This window comes from Haliotis rubra, unplaced genomic scaffold (assembly GCF_003918875.1).
Source record: "Haliotis rubra isolate DU_JTF1 unplaced genomic scaffold, ASM391887v1 Scf41, whole genome shotgun sequence".
Classification (NCBI taxonomy): domain Eukaryota; kingdom Metazoa; phylum Mollusca; class Gastropoda; order Lepetellida; family Haliotidae; genus Haliotis; species Haliotis rubra.
Genome location: NW_025767091.1, coordinates 2,515,834 through 2,535,653, shown reverse-complemented (window position 1 = coordinate 2,535,653; position 19,820 = coordinate 2,515,834). Strand labels below are relative to the sequence as shown.

Sequence of the window (19,820 nt, the reverse complement as noted above, 5' to 3'; positions counted from 1 at the left end):
CTGACTGTGTGTCTTTTGCCGACAAAACTGGCGATAATAACCCATCGGCTTATAGTCGCTGAAACATATACAATTTTAGAAACATGGAGACTCACTGAGGTACGGGCTAAACCGGAATACAATCTAGACTTGCTTCATTTGGGGCTTAAGAATTGAAGAAAGGTGTGGGTGGAAGGGAAACTAATGTTGTTCTGCAGCAGAAAGACACACCACTCTCGGATCTTCTTGAGCATGTGAAATTCTTGAAACTGCTCTCCCCACCCCCCTCTGGATCCACCTATGCTAAAGTAATTGAAGCGCCATAAAACGTTCTGTGTCCGCAGGGAGATCAAGATGTCCGGCTTGAATTAACTCATAGCTCTTCTTTTCCTGCAACAGAAGTTACTAGCGTTCAAAGATTCGATGAATTGTTTTGCTTCCTTGTTTCTAAACACATCTCGCTACATGTACCTCGACATGCGAGGTCAATACGATAGCGACAGGTGTTTTTATCCGATAACGCACCTCGTTTCAGTTATGTAAACATTCCACATTTTCGACGTGACCATATTACAGTTCAACTTCCTGTTTTCAATGAGAGATGAGTTTCACAGGTGACATGTAGCGGACTTAGTGTTTTCCCAAAGATGTCGTTATTTAGAGACAAGTTCTGGGTGAGTATTTCTCTTTAACTGATACGCATGTCACGTGTATTGCTGCTCATGTTTTTATTTACCTGAACTGGACGACGAGGCACTGTCAAAGTGGCGATGACTCACAGAGCTGACAACAATAAGAGATGTTTTGACATGTGAATCGTGACGAAGTTGAAAAACATAAATGAAATGAACGTAAAAAGGGACGCCACGCTTGATTTTGTTATATCATATTAGATCCGTTTCATGTTAAAAATCTCTTTGTAATGTTGATTAATAATTGTCATGAATTGTTTTGAAACGATCTGTCAAAATATGAATTATTTTCGATAATTCACCGTGGTCACTGACCATGCTGACATGGCAGATCATTACAGTATTTTGAGATAGTTTGTTTCTTATATTTTGCTTTTTCTTGCTGCTTGGAAACAATGACTACATGACTCTTTTTCAGGGACCTCACTGCATGGTGCAGGAAATATAATATGTAACTTCTACTTCCTGCATTCAGATTCCCCCCTTATTTATTCCAGACCATTTTCGCTGGCTTATGTGTTTTGGGATATCATATGTTTTTAGAGGGCCAGGTTTACCGACATCACGTATGCTTTAACAAGAGATGTGGCATCACAGACGCATTGTATATCTTTGAAGATGACTTGTTTCAAAGATATACTTGTCGTTAATAAGTGGATATGATGTTTTACAGTTGATCAAGTGATTAGCTAAAAATCAGTGAATGTTTCTTGAGTGTCGATCTGAGAACAAACAACATGAAGAGAAAAGCAATTGTGTCTTCTGTCTTTAAATTGAATACCGTAACTGCTTTTGTAGTGTATATCTTGACACCATGTGTCACATATAGTATATGCTACTTTTGATACAGTTTTTCAAGTTAAATATATTAATGTTTATTCGAAAGTAAATTTTATGTCTATAACAACAAAAGTTGAAACATATTTTGTGTTTCTTCTTTCACCTCAATCAGTTATAACTCTAGCATTTGTAAAGAGAAGCGTACCACTAGTTAATTGACACAAATGTTGTTTTCAGCAGTGTTACTTGATATGACCATCAATGACCTGCTTGATATGATATAACAGTGAGTAACCAGTGATACCGATAGCTTATCTTATTAGTTGTCTTGTTTACTGGCGTTCACTATATCCTGACACATACACAATCACCGGATAATGAACCTTTACATTTTATAAGTGCAGACCAGTCCAATCCAGTCGAAAGAATACATATATACTTGAAAGTTGAAAAGTGTTAATACTGTTGATTCTGTACATTAATGATATTTTCATCCACATGAATTCTAGTATTCATTCTTTCTGTTCCTTTGTTGTGATTTACAGTGGTGATCCCATTCATTTATGAGTGTGTTGATAAATGGGGTTGTGTGAAAGTCTTCCTTATCATATTTTATGTGACAAATGGACAAGATCTAGTTGCTGATACGTATTGGTAGTTTACACGCAATGATTAAATTTCAAAGATAGATGGTGCAATTTTGCAAATAGATAATCATCCATTTTACTAGACAGACGTTTTGTCCCAGAAATATAGATGTCTTATTTCAGAACATATGTCTGCACAAACATAAATACTGAAAGAGACCAGAACATTCCTAATTTCAGAGATAGACTTGCCAAATCATTCAACATTTGAGTTGGAATTCCCTCTTTATTTATACTCTTGGATTTGGAAGGTAGACTACTATGTTTACTGGACTTAGACATTGTCATGATAACTTGGTATGAATTGTGTAATTTGATTGGCTACGTTGGGAAACAACTTTATTACCTCAAATCATCCCGCCACAGTGATCAAGGTGATACCATATACATGATAGGCTATTATTATATGACGGGTAGATTTCCGCCCTGCTGATTGGCCCTCTTGGTAACATGACAGCTTTGACGCTAAGCGATGTCAACCTCGCCAAGTCGCGAGAGGTTGATATAACAATCCAAGAACCTCCCGTGGCTAAATATAGATTTGGGATATTCCAGCTGCGAACTCCGCAATGCGTGCGTCACGCTAGATAAGGAAGCGATAGGCATCGCTTCGTCCCTGTGACTGTTGGTTTAGAGTTACGTCCCATCTGTATCAATATGACTGCACCACTGGGTCATGTGCAACGTCATCAGTGGTATGCTATGTGACAAAAGAACGGGTATTCAGTACTTTTGTCATATAATAAAACAATTATTGACTTCAGTTCGGTTAATCCAATGATTTATCAACCTTGGTCATCACATGTCCAAGGTCGATAAATCATTGGATCAACCTCACTAGGAGTCAATAATTGTATACTATTGGAGTAGATATTACTCGCACAAAACATGTCATTCCTCCGTGTACTTGCATTTGCCAGTAGCAGATTGTTCTTGTTATTATCTGTCACTGAATAATGTGCCATTTAATTACCAGTACCATTTCACCAGTGAAAAACTCATTGGATTGCAAGATCAAACATGACATACTTTTCAGCATTATTACTTATTGCTAGTGATGCTGATCTGTTGACTGGTAACATGTTTCAAAGGCTGGTTAGGTTAACAAATCTCAAGGAAATTAGATTTATCTTTCTGAGCATGCTCATTAACAAATATTTAGAGGCTTTAGGTTTATTGAATGCACATTGTTTGAATTCATCACTATCTCAGCAAACAGATTTATCTAGAGTTAATAAACTAAAGAGCAAAGTAATGGTTTGTTCATAAAGGTATTTCTTTACCACAGCATGATGATAATATGTATACATTCTCTGTGTTGACTGTGGTGCATAAGACCTGTCAAGCCATTAGTATCACACCAGCTACCTTTCTGCTTCTGGCCTAAAGGTATTGTGTCTGTGGTCTAGTGGTCAGAGCATCTGCCCAGAGAAGGTCAGTAGTTTGATCCCTGGCCTCATCATATAAGATGGTACCTATTGTTACCCTGCCTGGTGGTTGTCAGTAAGGGGATGGAACAAGGACTGGTGTACATATCATCAGTATTATGTGTGTCTTAGTGAGGTATCCCAGTTGCACTAACTACAGCATTGAATCTTATTGGACTTTCACTCTCAAACCTCAGCTTGCCTTAATTGGTTTTGACCCAACTTACATTATTCATAGCCAGAATTATCACCACTGTACATTTCCTACTTGAATGAACTGTAGACATAGTATTTGTAATGTATCGGTTTAAATTCACTGCTATCTTACTGAGACATTTCCTCTGTGAAACCTGCACTGTTTTCCTGACTGGCCTCATACATGACAATCTCCCAATACGCTTGAATTAATTCCTTGAAGTTCATCTCATATATCATGTCAGTAGTTTTCCTAATAATAATGTCCGCCCGGAGAGCGGAAGGTCGCGGGTTTGATCCCCGACCGCGTCATACCAAAAGACGTTAAAATATGGTACTTGTTGGTCCCTGTCTGGCGTTCGGCATTAATGGGTACAACAAGGACTGGTCGGCTCGGAGTCAGTATAATGTGTCTGAGTGGGGTATTCATGCTTCACTGCGGCATGGTATCTCAGTGGGCTAGCACTATAAAACCAGCTTAGTCTGGGCTAGTACAAGCAGCCGCACATACACATATACACGCATGCACGTCGTCATATGAGCAAAATATTCTCAAGCATGGCGTAAAACCCAATTTCACCTCACCTCACCTTGAATATGTAGGGTTACCATGGCCAATATAGACTATGTTAGTATGACAATATATAAAAAATAAGTTTCTTTATAATATAAGTTAAACAGCCCAGTTATTCTTTAGCATTATATTGATTAATGTTAAGTTTACACAGGAAATTTATATCAATGAACAAAATGATTAACTAACTTTCTCTCTAGAAGTACTGGAATCTGTCCTTTACTGAGAACGTGTATTTTCAAATATAACATGTTACATTTGACCACTTTCTAATTGGCATTGTGTATTCATAAATTTGTTACCAGGGAATATACCGATATGAGTCTTGATACTATTGAGTCAACTTATATTGATATTGAACTTTAAAACAATTGCACCAATGTCCATGATATAAGGAAGTCTCAGAATGTCATAACGACAGATTTAACACAGCTCTGTTAAGGTTCCTAATATGGGGAGGCATTGTGAAAGCCTTACATTCCTATTGGCACTTCCCTAGACTATTAGTGTGCTGGACAAACAAAACAACAGGAAGGTGGACATTGAACAATGTTGTCAAGTCAGGGTTAAGTGGAGGACAGGGGATGATGAATGGGCATATTTGATTGCCTTCAGACTGATCAGCTTGATATCTGTGTATTGTGGTTTCACCTGGCAGGACACTCTGGAGCTGGGTAATCCAACCTGGTCAACAGTTATGATTTGCCATGTATTCATGTAACTTGAAAGGTGAAGGAACGTGAAGGACTATGGATGCAGAAACAAATATGTATTTCATTTTATGGATTCAAAATCATATTCAGTGTGCAGAATTCATGACAAGGAATATAAAAGTCTCGTAATTAAAGTTTTTATTGAATGTAACAGTACAGTCTCTCATGATTTCATAGTCTGTCATACAGACCCTGAAGCAAATATATCCAAGAAAGCCCACGCAATCTAGAAAATGTGGCAAGTCTAGATTTCCTCAGCTTCTGAAAATGAAGAAAGTCTCAGGGCTCCTTTTCATTAAAGTTTTCGTTTTACTATGAATATTTTTTTCAGTAAAATATGTTCATTTCAGAGACTAGTTGTTTGACCATGATTGACCATGTTGACACTGTTAATATATCCTGGCATTGGCTAGGGACATATTATAAGTGTCATTACTGTCACATGAAGTATATTTGAGTGTTGGCTATTATCCTACTTTGCTTGAAAATATTTCATTTTGCATATCTTGATAAATAACACTTTAAGCTCAGGTAAAGACTCTGCTTATTTCATGAATTCTAGAAGAAAAATTAATGAATATTCAATTCTTGTGATCACAAATAATGAATTGAATTCATGAAGGGAAACAAATCGATTCACTGAATGTGCGTGTGAATCGTAACAGCCTAAATGTACACTCAAGATTTTTCCACTGATTTCCTAATTGCAACCAGGAACATCAATCCATGAAGACAGCATCCCTAGAATAAGCCGACATTCCCAAGAAGACAGGATACCTCTGTGAAGGGTTTTCAAACTCTGAAGATCTGGGATCCAGATTATAATTGATCTTCAGTAACCCATGCTTGTCGTAAGAGGTATCTAACGGAATCAGGTGGTCAGGTTCGCTGACTTGGTTGACACATGTCATTGCCTCCCAGTTGTGTAGAATGATGCTTATGCTGTTAATCACTGAATTGTCTGGTCCAGACCCGATTATTTACAGACATACAGCTGGAATATTGCTGAGAGCAGTGTTATACAACAAATCAAGTAACCATGAATGCTTCCCACAATGTCATCAGTGTCTTGGGACCACAGTGTAACAAATTCATTTTCCTTAAGTATATCAGATGTGGATTCAAGCATCATATTTCTTTCCTGAGGATTAAATGCACTAGAGATAATATTGAGGTAGTTTATGCTAATCACACAGGTGTTGGTATTGATGCAGGTATTGAGGCCTTGTTATAAATATCATCAGTGCAGGACATAAGAAATGACTACATCATGTACATTGATGGAGCAGTTGGGCTCAGTGACTTGATACAGAGCATCATGGTACTTTGACAGTAGGTATCTTTGGTCATGAATTAAATCATACAATTGTCTGAGCCAGTATTGAAGTAAAAATTCAGCAGATCCAAGGACAGCAGACAGATCCCGTCCATAGACGTCGCTATTGAATCATCGATGCTAGGATTCGATCCTTGAAGGCCGACCTTCTTGCCGACAGACTTACTGACTTGAATTACACAGACCATGTGTCAGAGTTGCTTCATCTTGGCTGAACATTCAGATTACTTTAGTGCAGATATAAAGGAGTTTTTGCAAAAAGAAATAACTGGACTCATCTTTTATATATTTATTACTTATACACCTGCAGAAATCACTTATTTATATAAAACAGACACACAAGTATATATATACTATATATACAAATATGTTATATTGTGTGACATATGATACATACATGTTGTTATATTGACTAAATAAATATATTGTCTGCTATATATTTCACACTCTGTTTTTAATTGGTTTGTTAATCTCGAGAACACTGGGAGTGAAGTCACTCATGTACAACATCATCTCCCTTTCCCCGGACTGTCGACAAGTAATTTGGACGGATTATTTGTTGTTGTCGACAGTCCGGGTATAAACCATTAGATGCATTGAATTTATTCCTGTCTAGAATGTTCATGATGGATAGTGGAACAAAGGTTAAAACTGTTTAATGTAACCACATATAGAGCTTGTTAAATGGGAACCAATTAACTCTCCCTTCATTGTTTGGCATGAAAATATCAAACTGACCAATTGCGCTTCCCCCAAATCTGTCATGTATTTAATGATGCAAGTAAACTTGCAAGTGTGAGCATACTGGATTGATGCAATAATGGCATCCGTTGTCTTACATTGACAACTAACATACGTTTATCATGGTGGTTTTCTGGACGGTATGGTTTGACCAATGCAGTTTTCAGCCCATGTAGAAGACACCACCAAGAATGAGATTCACCATGTTCACACTTGATGTCCAAGTGGGGAATAAAACCCTGTTATTCAATCCCAGTCTGCAACCTTAACCACTTGTCCAAAACTTTAGCCTCATGAACCTTTGTTTTGACCTTGAAAGCTCATCTTAATAGCTCACATAATAAGCAAACGTGTGCAGAAAATGATGCTAAAAAGCAAGTTTGGGGTAGCCTCCAAAGTATATTGACACAAATTGAAGTCACACTTTGTGATGAAACCTTAACCACTGGTTTACCCCGCTGGTGACGCCATTACACCATTTTCTCATGTAATATCATGGGTTAGCTGGTACATCCTGCACAGTAGAAAATTAATTCATGGTGTTTTTGTTACGTAAATTGGCTGACATAGTTGAATTGTGATATTGAGAAGGAAGCTGGAAGTTGTTACCGGTGTGTTCAGTAGTCATGCTGAAACATATCCTCACAGGGACTCATCAGATTCCTTGTGTTATGTCTGGTCATTTTGATATCAGTGACAATTTAATTGTGATCAAATTTTATAGGATTAAATTCCACTTCATCTAGGTAATTTTAATATTTCCTGTCATATCTTTATCTGAATCCACAGATCAATAGCTTTTGTCCAGCTATCTTGAGATAACGTCAAGTTCCTACTTCTACTACTAGCTGTACATTTCAGATAGCTGTATGTTTCAGATAAATATCTCAGTCTGATGAAACTGATACTAGTCTTGCATATTATGACAACAATAATTACTGAAATTAATAATTTATACTGGTAGTTTAAACAGTTTCTAGTACTCAGATGTAAATGTTTGAAGATTATACTGGAATTATGACTGACACAGTTGATGCTTTATCAAATATGAATAATAGAATTTTAGTTTAAATTCAAAAGAATGAGTATTTCACCTTTAAAGGTATTAGCAGAGCATTAGGATCCTAAGGTATGCTGCTATGGTGTATAAATCCAGGACCCCTAAAACTGTTACTATGGTTACCTTTGATATCAAGGTTATGACAAGACCCCCTCCCTATCATGCAAATTGTGAACTGTGTTTAAGAGAAAGAAATGACATTAAGTAGTCTTGAAAAATTGCAAAAGTTTAACTTTTTTGCACTTGGTTTGGTTGACTCACTGCATTTGACAAGCATGTTTAAGATGACTGGCTTATTTCTGTGTTTGGTCGAGTTAGCTCTGACAATAAATCAAAACCGACCCAATCTGCTTGCTAAGAAGAAATTTAAAACAGAGAAGTTATAAATAAAGAATAAATATTGATGAACAAACTTCATCCTGACGCTGATGATGAAGCTGAATAATGTGTTCACTTTAAGCTTCAGTGTATAATCCATTTATGGTGAAATGACAACTTTGTGATACCCTGTATCCACAGATTAACCGCAGAGATAATTACTTGGTCTCAACTATGTCAATGTTTGAAGTTAGTGTCAGCAAAACTCATAAATGCTTGCATAATATAATTGCCAAGCAAAGTAATTAGTTTGATTGCATATTTAACATTTATATCAATTATTGATGTAAACCTTGTGTTGCTATAGTAACAGTCACACAGATTGCAATGTAAAAATTACTAAATATGTATTCTTTGGCAAGTAGAATTTCAGATTTAAGTGGAGGTGTGTATATATTAAAGGTTCACCAAGCCAATACCAGGCTGCTCGTAGCATTAGAGTAAAGTGGGGATTGGTTGTCCAAGCATCTGGTGTCATTTTAGTTTTTACCCTGATAAAGTGCAGCTTTACTCTGACTTGTTGGCCTGACCAAGACTTGTGTGTGTGGGGGGGGATCCTTGTTCTGTTTTGGACTAATGTAGATTTTGTTGTGCAAGGCCACGTAGAGACCAGACTGCCACTGTAAGGCACTCCATCAATAAGTACAACACCTATGAAGTTGAAACTTAGTGTACATAATCACAGGTATGCTGTCTCTAAAACATGCTCACAGGATGGTTAGACATAGTTATTAGACGGCCAAGGTGGCCATTTGTAATCTGACATTTTTGCCCATAACTATACCATTTCTTGATGTATAAATATCAAAATAATAAAACCTGTTCTAAGATGCTTCAGTGAAAGATCATTGTATGAGACAATAATGTGCAATGCCATTCTAGTCTGCCCCCTCGTAATCGAACAATTTTGCATTACGTCACAATGTAAGTGACGTCAGGATGCATGTCAGTTGCCTCGTACAACTTCGTACAGCCTCCTACAGTAAACTACTCCGTTGCATCCCGTTTCTTGGTTTGCAGTTGCTTCACGCAGCTAACATTCACTGGTGGAAACATTACGTTTATGTTTTCCGACGTTTTAAATGTCTCAATTCAGCTCACAAGTTTTCATCGACACGGTAACGTTCGCAATGTTTACATTCCACAATGAATGTCTGAATGTACTGATCTAAACTTACTTTGGTAGTAGAAATGCGATGTTCATATTGCCCCATATGGTTTACGTTAATCACAGATGTAATTAAAATAATTTAGAGAAGATATTTAATCCGAACGTAAACCGTCATCAAACTGTTTATCATTTGTATTTTCTGGTAACGTTCGTCTTAACGTAGGGGGACAGACACATCAATAGAACAACACGCCAGTTAGCCCTGTGCAAGGATTCTTAATTTAGGTAACTGACACCGTCGTTTGTTTTATGCCTTAAATTAATCGTAATTATCCTTAGAAAGTATTAAATTTGGCATCTTAGAAAAGAAATACAGTTCGCTCTACCACCATGTATCTGTATAGTGTATTAAAGCACAGTTTCGCCCTGAACTATTATAGTATAATAGTTCAGGGCAAAAGTGTGCTTTATTACACTATACATGGTGGTAGAGCGAACTGCTTTTCTTAAATATACAGAAAGTACTATATAAGCAGAATAGCCAATAATATGTTTCTTGGATTTTTTCTTTTCTGATGAAGCTACTTAATAACTCCTGACATTGACATATCACAAACCTTGTGTTACCATGTTTGAGTCATCTTCTCACAAGGTCCATGGAGCTGAAAGTTTGTATAAATGCTAACAGCAGGAATTCAGGTGACTCCTGAAAATCGGTGTTAGAATTGATCTTCAGTAGTCATAAGAGGCGACTAATGGGATCGGGGGTTCAGGGTCGCTGATTTGGTTGACACATGTCATCGATCCGAGTTGCGTAGATCGATGCTCATGTTGTTGATCACGGGATTGTCTAGTCCAGACTTGATTATTTACAAACAGCTGCCATATAGCTGGAATATTGCTGAGTGTGGTATAAAACTAAACTCACTCATTCATTCAGTAATGCAGTGGGTGGTGGGGTAGCCTAGTGGTTAAAGCGTTGGCTTGTCACGCCGAAGACCCGGGTTCGAATCCCCACATGGGTACAATGTGTGAAGGCCATTTCAGGTGTCCCCCGCCGTGATATTGCTGGAATATTGCTAAAAGGAGTAAAACCAAACTCAGTCAGTCAGGCAGTCAGTAATGCAGGTGAGCTACAGAGTCTTGGGGCTCAGTTTTGAAGGCAAGTGATCAGAATTTAATGTCTATTGATCAGAAGTATTGATCCGAAGGCTCCAGCACTCTCCCTCCTAATTAGACTGTACTTTTGACAATCTTGTGCAGACATACATAGCCCAGAGCACATGCAGTAGGTCCTTCTGTCAATAACGTTGCACAGATTTTAATTCTGAAAGTGGAATGAAGATGTTCTTGTAAAAATTGTATCCTTTGACTTTCAACATGTTCAAGTTGATAACATGCTTGGGTGTTGAGTTTCAGATGGTCTGCTGTACATTGGATGGGTTTATGTTTACCAGTTGCTGTTTTATACCACTTCTATTGATGCATTAACTCACACAGGGATGGAATGTATAAGGAATTGAACATGCTATGGACACCTGGGGGTTACAACCAATATTTTTGGAATTATCATCATATTTGAATTTCCCAGATAGATCCCTTACAAAATAGCTCAGATACTAGTGTTTAGTCTACTCTCACGCATGTAATACCCGAAGGATCTCGAAAATAATTTCAAACTAATGTAAATTTTTTGCACACAATTTTTTTTTTTTTAGTTTACTCTTGCTGTGATTTTCTCCCCAATGCTTGCATATCTTTCTTGATATTACTGCAGGAAAAAACACTGATTTGTCAAAACTTGAGATCATCATGAACTCGTTAATTTGATGGTTTTGTGAAATTTTGGTGATATCATCAAGCATAAATTTCCACGATCTTTCCACATAATCCGTGGAAAAGTTTCCCAAATAGATCATGTGACCATCCCCTAGACTTATGCTTAGTCCCGGAATATATAAATATTCATAGTAACAAATAACCCCATCTCAATAGAAAAGGAGCGAGTGGGGAGATTCATTGGGAAATCTAGACTTGCTTCATTTGGGACTTTAGCATTGCAGGGAGGGCTAGGCAGGAAGGAAAATAATGTGGTTCAGGGACTGTGAGATAGACTAACCAGCCCCTAATTCATTAATTGGTAGGAAGTTATGATTGAACATGTGCACGTGCATATACTGGACAAAATGGTTAGGGATTGAAATTATGAATAATGATCTATTTATTAATTGACACACTGATAAAATATCAATCATAAAAATACCAATATCCCAAAACTATTTTGTCCTGTATATAACAAATGAAATATATAAAGGATCCAATTCTTCTTGATCAGATTGTTTTTGTCTTCAGGGCCAAGATCTGCCAAACAGTTAGTTCTAATAGACAGAAGTTCCATGTGGGTTTATTCACAAGTAACATATATAGGATGGCTATTGGCAATAATGCCTGTTATTCCTGTAAATGGTAAAAGCTTGAATGAAACAGATTAAAGAAGTCTGCCAAGAAGCTGTCCAGGAAGTGGTTGATTGTTGATAATCATATACCTGAGGCAGCTGGGGGCAGGAGAAGCATGAAGTATGATGAAGTACTGTGTATAGTTCCTGGCCCCGGAAGTGGGTATAATGAGGCTGCTGGTTAACTATAGGGCTCTAGATTAGACAGGCTGTTTACCCAGCTGCAAACCACAGGAGTCATTTCTGGTAGAGATCTTTTCTGGTGGATAAATTATTTATAGTTATACTTAGTCAGGAGGATACATTAAAAATTATGAAAATTATAACAACCGATTGTTATTAAGAGTTAATAAATTTGTTATGTTTTTTTCTCAAATGTTTATATTTTTAGCATGGTGCTTGGGTAGGGCCGTCCGCCCCTCCCCCTTCCCCCTATCTCCAGCCCCCATATATCCAGCCCTCTGTCCCTCATCTTACCCTCACCCCCCTCCCTGTTTTGTTTCCGGACCTGATTCATGAAACATACTTTACACTGGTATTTATAGCTGGGCCTGGTGATATTTCTGGGCCTGATGAATTTGAAAGTTTTGTTATATTTCTGCTTAAGGCCATGAAAACATATCTGAGCAAGACTTAGAAACAATTTTCAATGAGACACTTTTTGGTTCCAGGTCTGCCATTTTTATATGAAATTCAGTTAAAGTTCCTGAATTGGAATATAAATTTCATATTTTATCGTAGTTTGTATTTGACTTAACCAAAATATTGTTTAAGTTATTTGATTCACTATTAATTTGTCACAATGTTAAAATACTTTAGATTTTTCATAATAGTATCTTATTTGGGAGGAGATAATGATGTCTTTTCAAATGTGTCCCCCACAAGCATGTTGTTCTCTATAATGTCCTAGATAAGCCAGTCATTGAGTCAAGGGAACAATAATTGGGTTTCTTATCTGCTGATTACATTCAACAAGAGCACTGGATTAACTGTAGCTGATGGAGATTCTGAATAAACCCACCAACCTAGGTTCACTTCAATGTCAATATATCATTTATGGCTTAATACTTATAATATCAGTCACTGTATTGTCTGGTCCAGACTTGATTTGACTGAGTGTGGCAGTAAAGACAAAAAGAAAACCTGAATAATGAATATATTGTACTGACATATTATCATGATTATGCATGCTACTACCTGCCCATACAGTGGTGATCATGGTGATGTGTAACATGCAGTATTGACCATTCGTGCGTTTATGGCCGGAGGGTATAAATGAGATATAGGGTTCCCTGGTCAGAAATGAGTGGCATGCTAAATGCCCAGCCTGTACATGCCATCCATATGGTGCATCTCAGATGGGAATTGATCGGACAACTGGATGAATAGTTGATAGCATTCCACCATTAACCAGGACCCCTGCTACATCTGGTGCCGAATATGAAGCTCAGGTGATGCAGGGCTGGTACTGAAACAGACAGATCATACTGATGAGTCTTCCTATCAATACAAGCATAATCATCATCTGTGGAAAACATTGTCTAAGCTTGGGTCAAATTTGATTCCTTCTATTTGCCGTCAGTAATGCTTCTAATCAAGGTTCTAAACACTTTTAAGACAATTAATATCAAGCATTGTTTTATTACAATGACTGAGAGGTTTAGGAACATATTCACTATTATTAGCAGCTGAAAACATCTGATGTAACGTAGCAACTGAGCATTTGATAATCTGTTATTAAGTGCTGACTCAGCAATATTCCAGCTATGTGACAGCGATCAGTGAATAATTGAGTCAGACCCAGGCACCCCAGTGGTTGACATCATCAACATTTGTTTTTATGCAAATGGGATAAAAATGAAAAAATGGCGTATCATCAAAGTTAACGAATTTACTGCATGTTCCTGACAGCTGCCTTCTACAACAAGCACGGGCAACTGAAGATGGGTTTTATCCCAGATCTTCACTTGGGATCTAATATCCTGGGGATATATCCTCATACCATGACACACAATCAGTTCTCTGGAAAGATTCAAACAGTACTATATTATCACACTTTTCCTCAAAATTCCATCATGTCCAGTGAACAGTTATGTGCGGACAAATATTGACCCAAGGACAAATAATATTTCTCCGTTTTCAGAATATTGTTTTCAAAAACCGCAGATGGTTGTCCCCAGAAATGTTTTTGGGTCAGATATCCACCAGCATTTTTACACGATGTGTTGTCGATGCATCAGAAGAGCACTGATGTTGTGAGGGAATCTAATCAATGCCCTGCTCCAGCAGACCACTTAGAACATCAACACATGCAGCAGGATGAGGAAGGGGCACAGCTGACTGGCCATAATTACAACATTTGTCAGGATCTCGGACTGTGCACACTTTTCTTTGTAGGAAACAGGGCAGATTTTTTCTGATATCAACAGAAGATGCTTCCTGTTTCAAATTAGCCAGGGGCGGTGGGGTAGCCTAATGGTTAAAGCATCGGCTCGTCACGCTTACGACCCGGGTTCGAATCCCCACATGGGCACAATGTGTGAAGCCCATTTATGGTGTCCCCTGCCGTGATATTGCTGGAATATTGCTAAAAACAGCGTAAAACCCAACTCACTCACTCACTCAAATTAGCCAGATTTCACATGCCTGTCTCCCCCGACACAAAGAATCCATAAGAAATCAGCCATTTGTTGAAGATGGGAGGCTTAACGAACTGTTTAATCAGTCTTTGTTGATTTCACTTGTATCCAGTATCTATCTCCCTTGTGAGGAATATCAGTTTCTGTAATATCACATGTTCAGCATTAAGAATAGAGCATGGTGATGGGAATGTTTCTGCTATGGAATGTTGAAGGTGGTTGGCTAACCAAGTGGTAGTGTTGGCATGCACTGCAGCTGTTTCAAAATTAAGAATGGGTGTGAGCGGAGTCTTGGCATTACCCTACCAGTAAAGGTACAATGAGTCCCTCCATTCAAATCCCATGAATGATCCACTAGCCAAGTTTAAGGACCCTAGGGTCCTTTTAATTTAAACACAAATGTCTTACAGAAACATGGGTTTCATTCCTCTCATTATTACAATGTGTTCTCTGTGTCTCTTGGGCTGGTGTCCCCAGCCACAGTGTTGCTGAAATATTGCTAAAAGCAGCTTGAAACCATACTCACTCACTCACTCACTCACTCACTCACTCAGTGTCTCAGTGTCTCATTCACTCACTCAGTGTCTCACTCAGTGTCTCTTGGTGTGATATTGCTGGAAAATTGCTCCAAACATCCTAAAACCTGACTCACTATGTTGTTGGATTAGCCTTTTCTGTGTGACCTTCAGACACCAGCAAGTTGTAACATTACCATTTGATGAGAGTTCATATTGGTTGGAACTATGTTAGACAGATGTTGGGGAATTCAAATCTGAATAACATTTTTCCAACATGGGTGTATTCCTGTGATACAGGCAGCCATTGTGGGAGGAATAGTTGGTGTAACACCAGACATTGTTTAGTTATAGATTTCACAACTTGGAGCAGAGGCCAGCTAACTGGATCAGACAAGTCAGTTTAACCTAGCCTCTAATCAGGACGTGAGATGGAGCAGTGCCTCTTGAACTAATCATCCATAACACGAAGCTGATTAGTTGTGGCATGCCTCAACCACTTCAGTGGTAGAACCCTTACTGAAGGGACCATGACACCGTAAGGAAGAGTGGAATTCTCTAATGTTTATTACAACGTTGTCTGTGCCTATAATCCAATACTGGAATGACAAGATTCTCAATACCCAATAGACACTGTAGTGTTGAAAGCATCCCAGCTACTGAGGTTAACCTGAATTGAGTTATCATCAACTTTGCCACAGTCTATTAACCAACTGACCAGCAGTTGAACAGAAACACTGAAAATCTTCAAGGTCAGCATTCTCAATACAGGAAGTGGAAAACAATTTGATTGTCATCAGATCTGCCTGTGATGAGAGTTTTGACCTGGAACTGACCAGCATGCCTATAGCGGCCCAAGTTAGAGTATCATGATATAACAAGAAGATCGGCAGTGTGGACCTGTGAGGAGCTTGCTAGCCTGCAGCACTGGGGGAATGTTACGTAGATAGTGTTTCCGATATACACAGCAACTTGTCTGGGCTGGGAGGGATGTAGTGATGCTGCTGCTGGGGTTCCTGCGTCACTTGTTTGTGTGGGGAGGATCTCGGTGAGTGTTGATGGCCTCTCCTCCATCCTGCCTATGTTGTAGGAAACTCATCCCATCCTAGGTCCTGTGATCTCATGGATTTACTTGTGGAAATGGTACCAGGAATGTGAACTTCGTGGATAGCTGAAGAGGTGGATTTACTTGAGAAACTTCTGTGGGTATTTTCACGTCAATTGTATGTGTTCTAGGTTTGAACAAATAGAAAATATTTAAGTTATGACAGTGTCTATCTGTGCCAGGACTTGAGTTCAAATTCATGGTGTTTTATTTGCATTGATGGTTTACATTAATTTGCTGCGGTACTAGCCGTGTTATGGCTCAGCATCTCTTCCGTGTGTAGTTGTTATCAGGAGGGGGATACATAATGCAGCAGTGTGACCTCTATTCTGCCCCGATGTTTGTCTACAGTTAACTGAGAAAACTTTCAGAGTTTTGAACAGGAATTACTAGATATGGTGGTTGCCAAGGGAAACTAGTTGGTCCTGTTATATTGTAGGTGTGTTTATCAGAAATTGTCATTCTGTCTCCCTTTTGACATAAACTGTGACAAATATGGATACAACAAACTTGTTTTCCAGAGACATGAGAAAATTGATTGTGAACTTGACTATATTGACAGCCATTTTGAAATTTGAATTGAAAGGGCCCTTGTCTGAGCATGAAGTTAAGTTAAAAATGTAGGCTTTCTATGATTAAAATTTAATGACAGCAACCTGTTAAAGAAACCAGGAACCTATTTGTTTGATTGAGCATTCACAAAACCAAAATACTGTGAGTGTTACTATATACAAGGTCACAGTACTTGTGTCATTGTAGTGATGGGTATGTCAGCACTCTGGTTATATCTTCTGTTTTGACCTTGTGATTGTGATAAGCATGGTGCTTTGGACATGGAGTTGAATTTCTTGATATATTATCATTCTTGAAATTTTCAGTTAAAGTTTTCAATGTTTCATTGTTTTGAGCTTACAGTGTAAGTAATCATTGACATATATTCATGGTAATCTCATATCACTCACCACATGTAAGTATCTTGTCCTGTGGAATAAGATTCAGGGCGTTATTGACTGGATATGTTGATATTAATATATCAACTCAACATGGCAAAAAGTGTCCTGATATATTGACGTACTGAGTAATACTAAGATTAACTTTTCTATATGTGTACAGTTAGTTATACATTGCCCATGTGCTATTTATCACTGTCATGGTAGAAAGTGTGACTAGGCTGATCCACTTGTTCTGGCTTCTCAGTTTTCATCTCAAACATGATAAATGTTTCTGTTGCTCAAGATAATTACTTATATCAGTACCTGTACATCAACAGTAAAATATTATCAATATTGCAACATATGATGGCATCCAAACCATTCATGCACAAAATCATCACCACGTTTCCCACAAGCGTGTGTGTATTTATGTAAAGGAGGGAGTAGTATCATTATTCTGCACTGGGGCACATCCTGATTACATACTGTTCCATGATGACCTGGCTGCTATATATAGCTACAGAGGCTTGTTGATCAATACCTGGTTAGATCTGCCTGGGAGATTGGTCTCCTGCCGCTGGCCAGGCAGGAGGGGGGTTTCAGTGAGGATGGGTGATAGTTACAGAAGTTGCACACAGAATGAGGATCAACTGATGTGTTTCTTTCTGTGGATGCACACATGTAAGAAGCACTGTTAATGATGAATTCTAATTCGACTTAGTATGTAACACGAGTTCTGATTGGTCAATGCTATAAATTTCCGACCGTATAATCAGCATATACGGTCGCAATTTGAAAACCGATTCACCAGAACCTTTGAATGTATCTCTACTCTACTGGGGTAACGCTGTTTTGCAGGACATTGTCATTTGCAGAAGCCATTGGTCCATTAACTCCCCTATCCAGTTAAAATGGGTGGAATTTGTGTTAAAAAAGACAAAACAGTATCATAAATTTAATTTTAACGGGCTGTTGACCCAACACTGTTAGATCATTAAACAAGATTTATGACGTCATTATGGAGCGTGACGTCACCTGTGACGTCATTTGACAACAGAACTGATAATGGCCCGTAGTTGAGGAATCAGCGGGCCGCTCATTTCTGTAACTAGAGGGAGGTTTCATCATAATTCCATCCATTTTATCTATGATACTATGATCTATTCATCATTGTCTGTGTGCACATAATAAACGTGTGTAGTTTGAAAAGGGAACTACTTTTTCTGGCGATGGTGTAAGTTCAAGCAGTGATATGATTAACCTTTGACCTAGACAAACTTTGACCTAGTTTAAATAATGAATTTATTTCACGAAAAAAAAAGCGTAAAACGAGTTGAATTAGAATGGGGATAACTGTACTGGTTTTATGGCCGCAAATTTAACGCTATATCGGCTCCTCTCACACGTCGCCGATATAACTGAATTTGCAGCTATATAACCACCGGTATACATCCCCAATTCGTCAAACACAGTACAGTTATCCCCTAACTATGGTGGTGTAATGATGCATGATATAGTATGGGATCTGTATACAATTGAGTGAGTGAGTTTGGTTTTATGCTGCTTTAGCACTATTCCAGCAATATCATGGCGGGGGACACCAGAAATGGGCTTCACACATTGTACCCACTGTATACAAAACCCATGATACAATACTGATAACACAATATACAATATTGTACCATTATACAAGGTGCACAATACAATCCATCAATCAACAACCCTGGAGTTGTGATACATACAGTTCAAGTTAGGTTGTGTAAAATTATGAATGATAAATTGCCAGTAAATGTAAGTACTATAATGCGATAAACAATTACTCCCATAGTATCTGAATACACATAGTATTGTGGCTTGTCCATGTTCTTACCCCTTCATTGAATTACTTCCTAAATCATAGGAGCAGTGGTGTAGCCTAGTGGTTAAAGCGTTCGTTCATCAAACCGAAGGCCCGGGTTCGATTCCTCTCATGGGTACAATGTGTGAAGCCTATTTCTGGTGTCCCCCGCTGTGATATTGCTGGAATGTTGCTAAAAGTGGTGTAAAATCCAACTCACTCACTCACTCCTAGATCATATAAATGTCACAATGTTATTACTGACTGATAATAAGCAAATTACACAATATCTAAATCCCGTTTTGACACCATGATAAGCACACTGACAATGCTTGATAACCCCATATCAACCTGTGTTTGCTGATGTAAGCTATGAAATTCCAGGACATAGTTCTAGTTAAGTAAACAGCTGAGTTCATTCAGTGTCTCTAAATACAGACAGTTTACACTAGCTCACTTCACACGATTGAATATTGAATCATTGACACAATATAAACATCAGCACCTCCTAGCAGTATTCCAGCAGGGGCCACCAAGTATTGGCTTTAGAAGTAGGGAATAAGACTTGGTATTCTCTTTAACCATAACCCCAGCTCCATGGTGATCTTGGTAGGTAGGTTAACACCAGTAACTCTGGTCTCACTGAGATTGGCAAGAGAGGCCAACAGGTGGAATTACCGGTATCTATAGCAGAGCTAAGTGA

General features: G+C 38.3%; 1 protein-coding gene across 3 annotated transcripts in view; it reads left to right on the top strand.

Moving 5' to 3' along the window:
• Positions 1 to 551: 551 nt before the first annotated feature.
• Positions 552 to 19,820, top strand: part of LOC124287960 (nostrin-like) — an 84,215-nt gene continuing 64,946 nt past the window's right edge. For 2 of the 3 annotated variants that reach the window (XR_006901351.1, XM_046724455.1), the window contains exon 1: positions 15,886 to 16,445. Coding sequence is in view for 1 of the 3 variants with exons in the window: in XM_046724457.1 (XP_046580413.1) it covers positions 627 to 653 (27 nt within the window). In the remaining 2 variants the exon portion in view is untranslated. Of the gene's footprint in view, positions 654 to 15,885; positions 16,446 to 19,820 lie in introns of those variants that run through there. The other variant, XM_046724457.1, reaches the window with a different exon arrangement.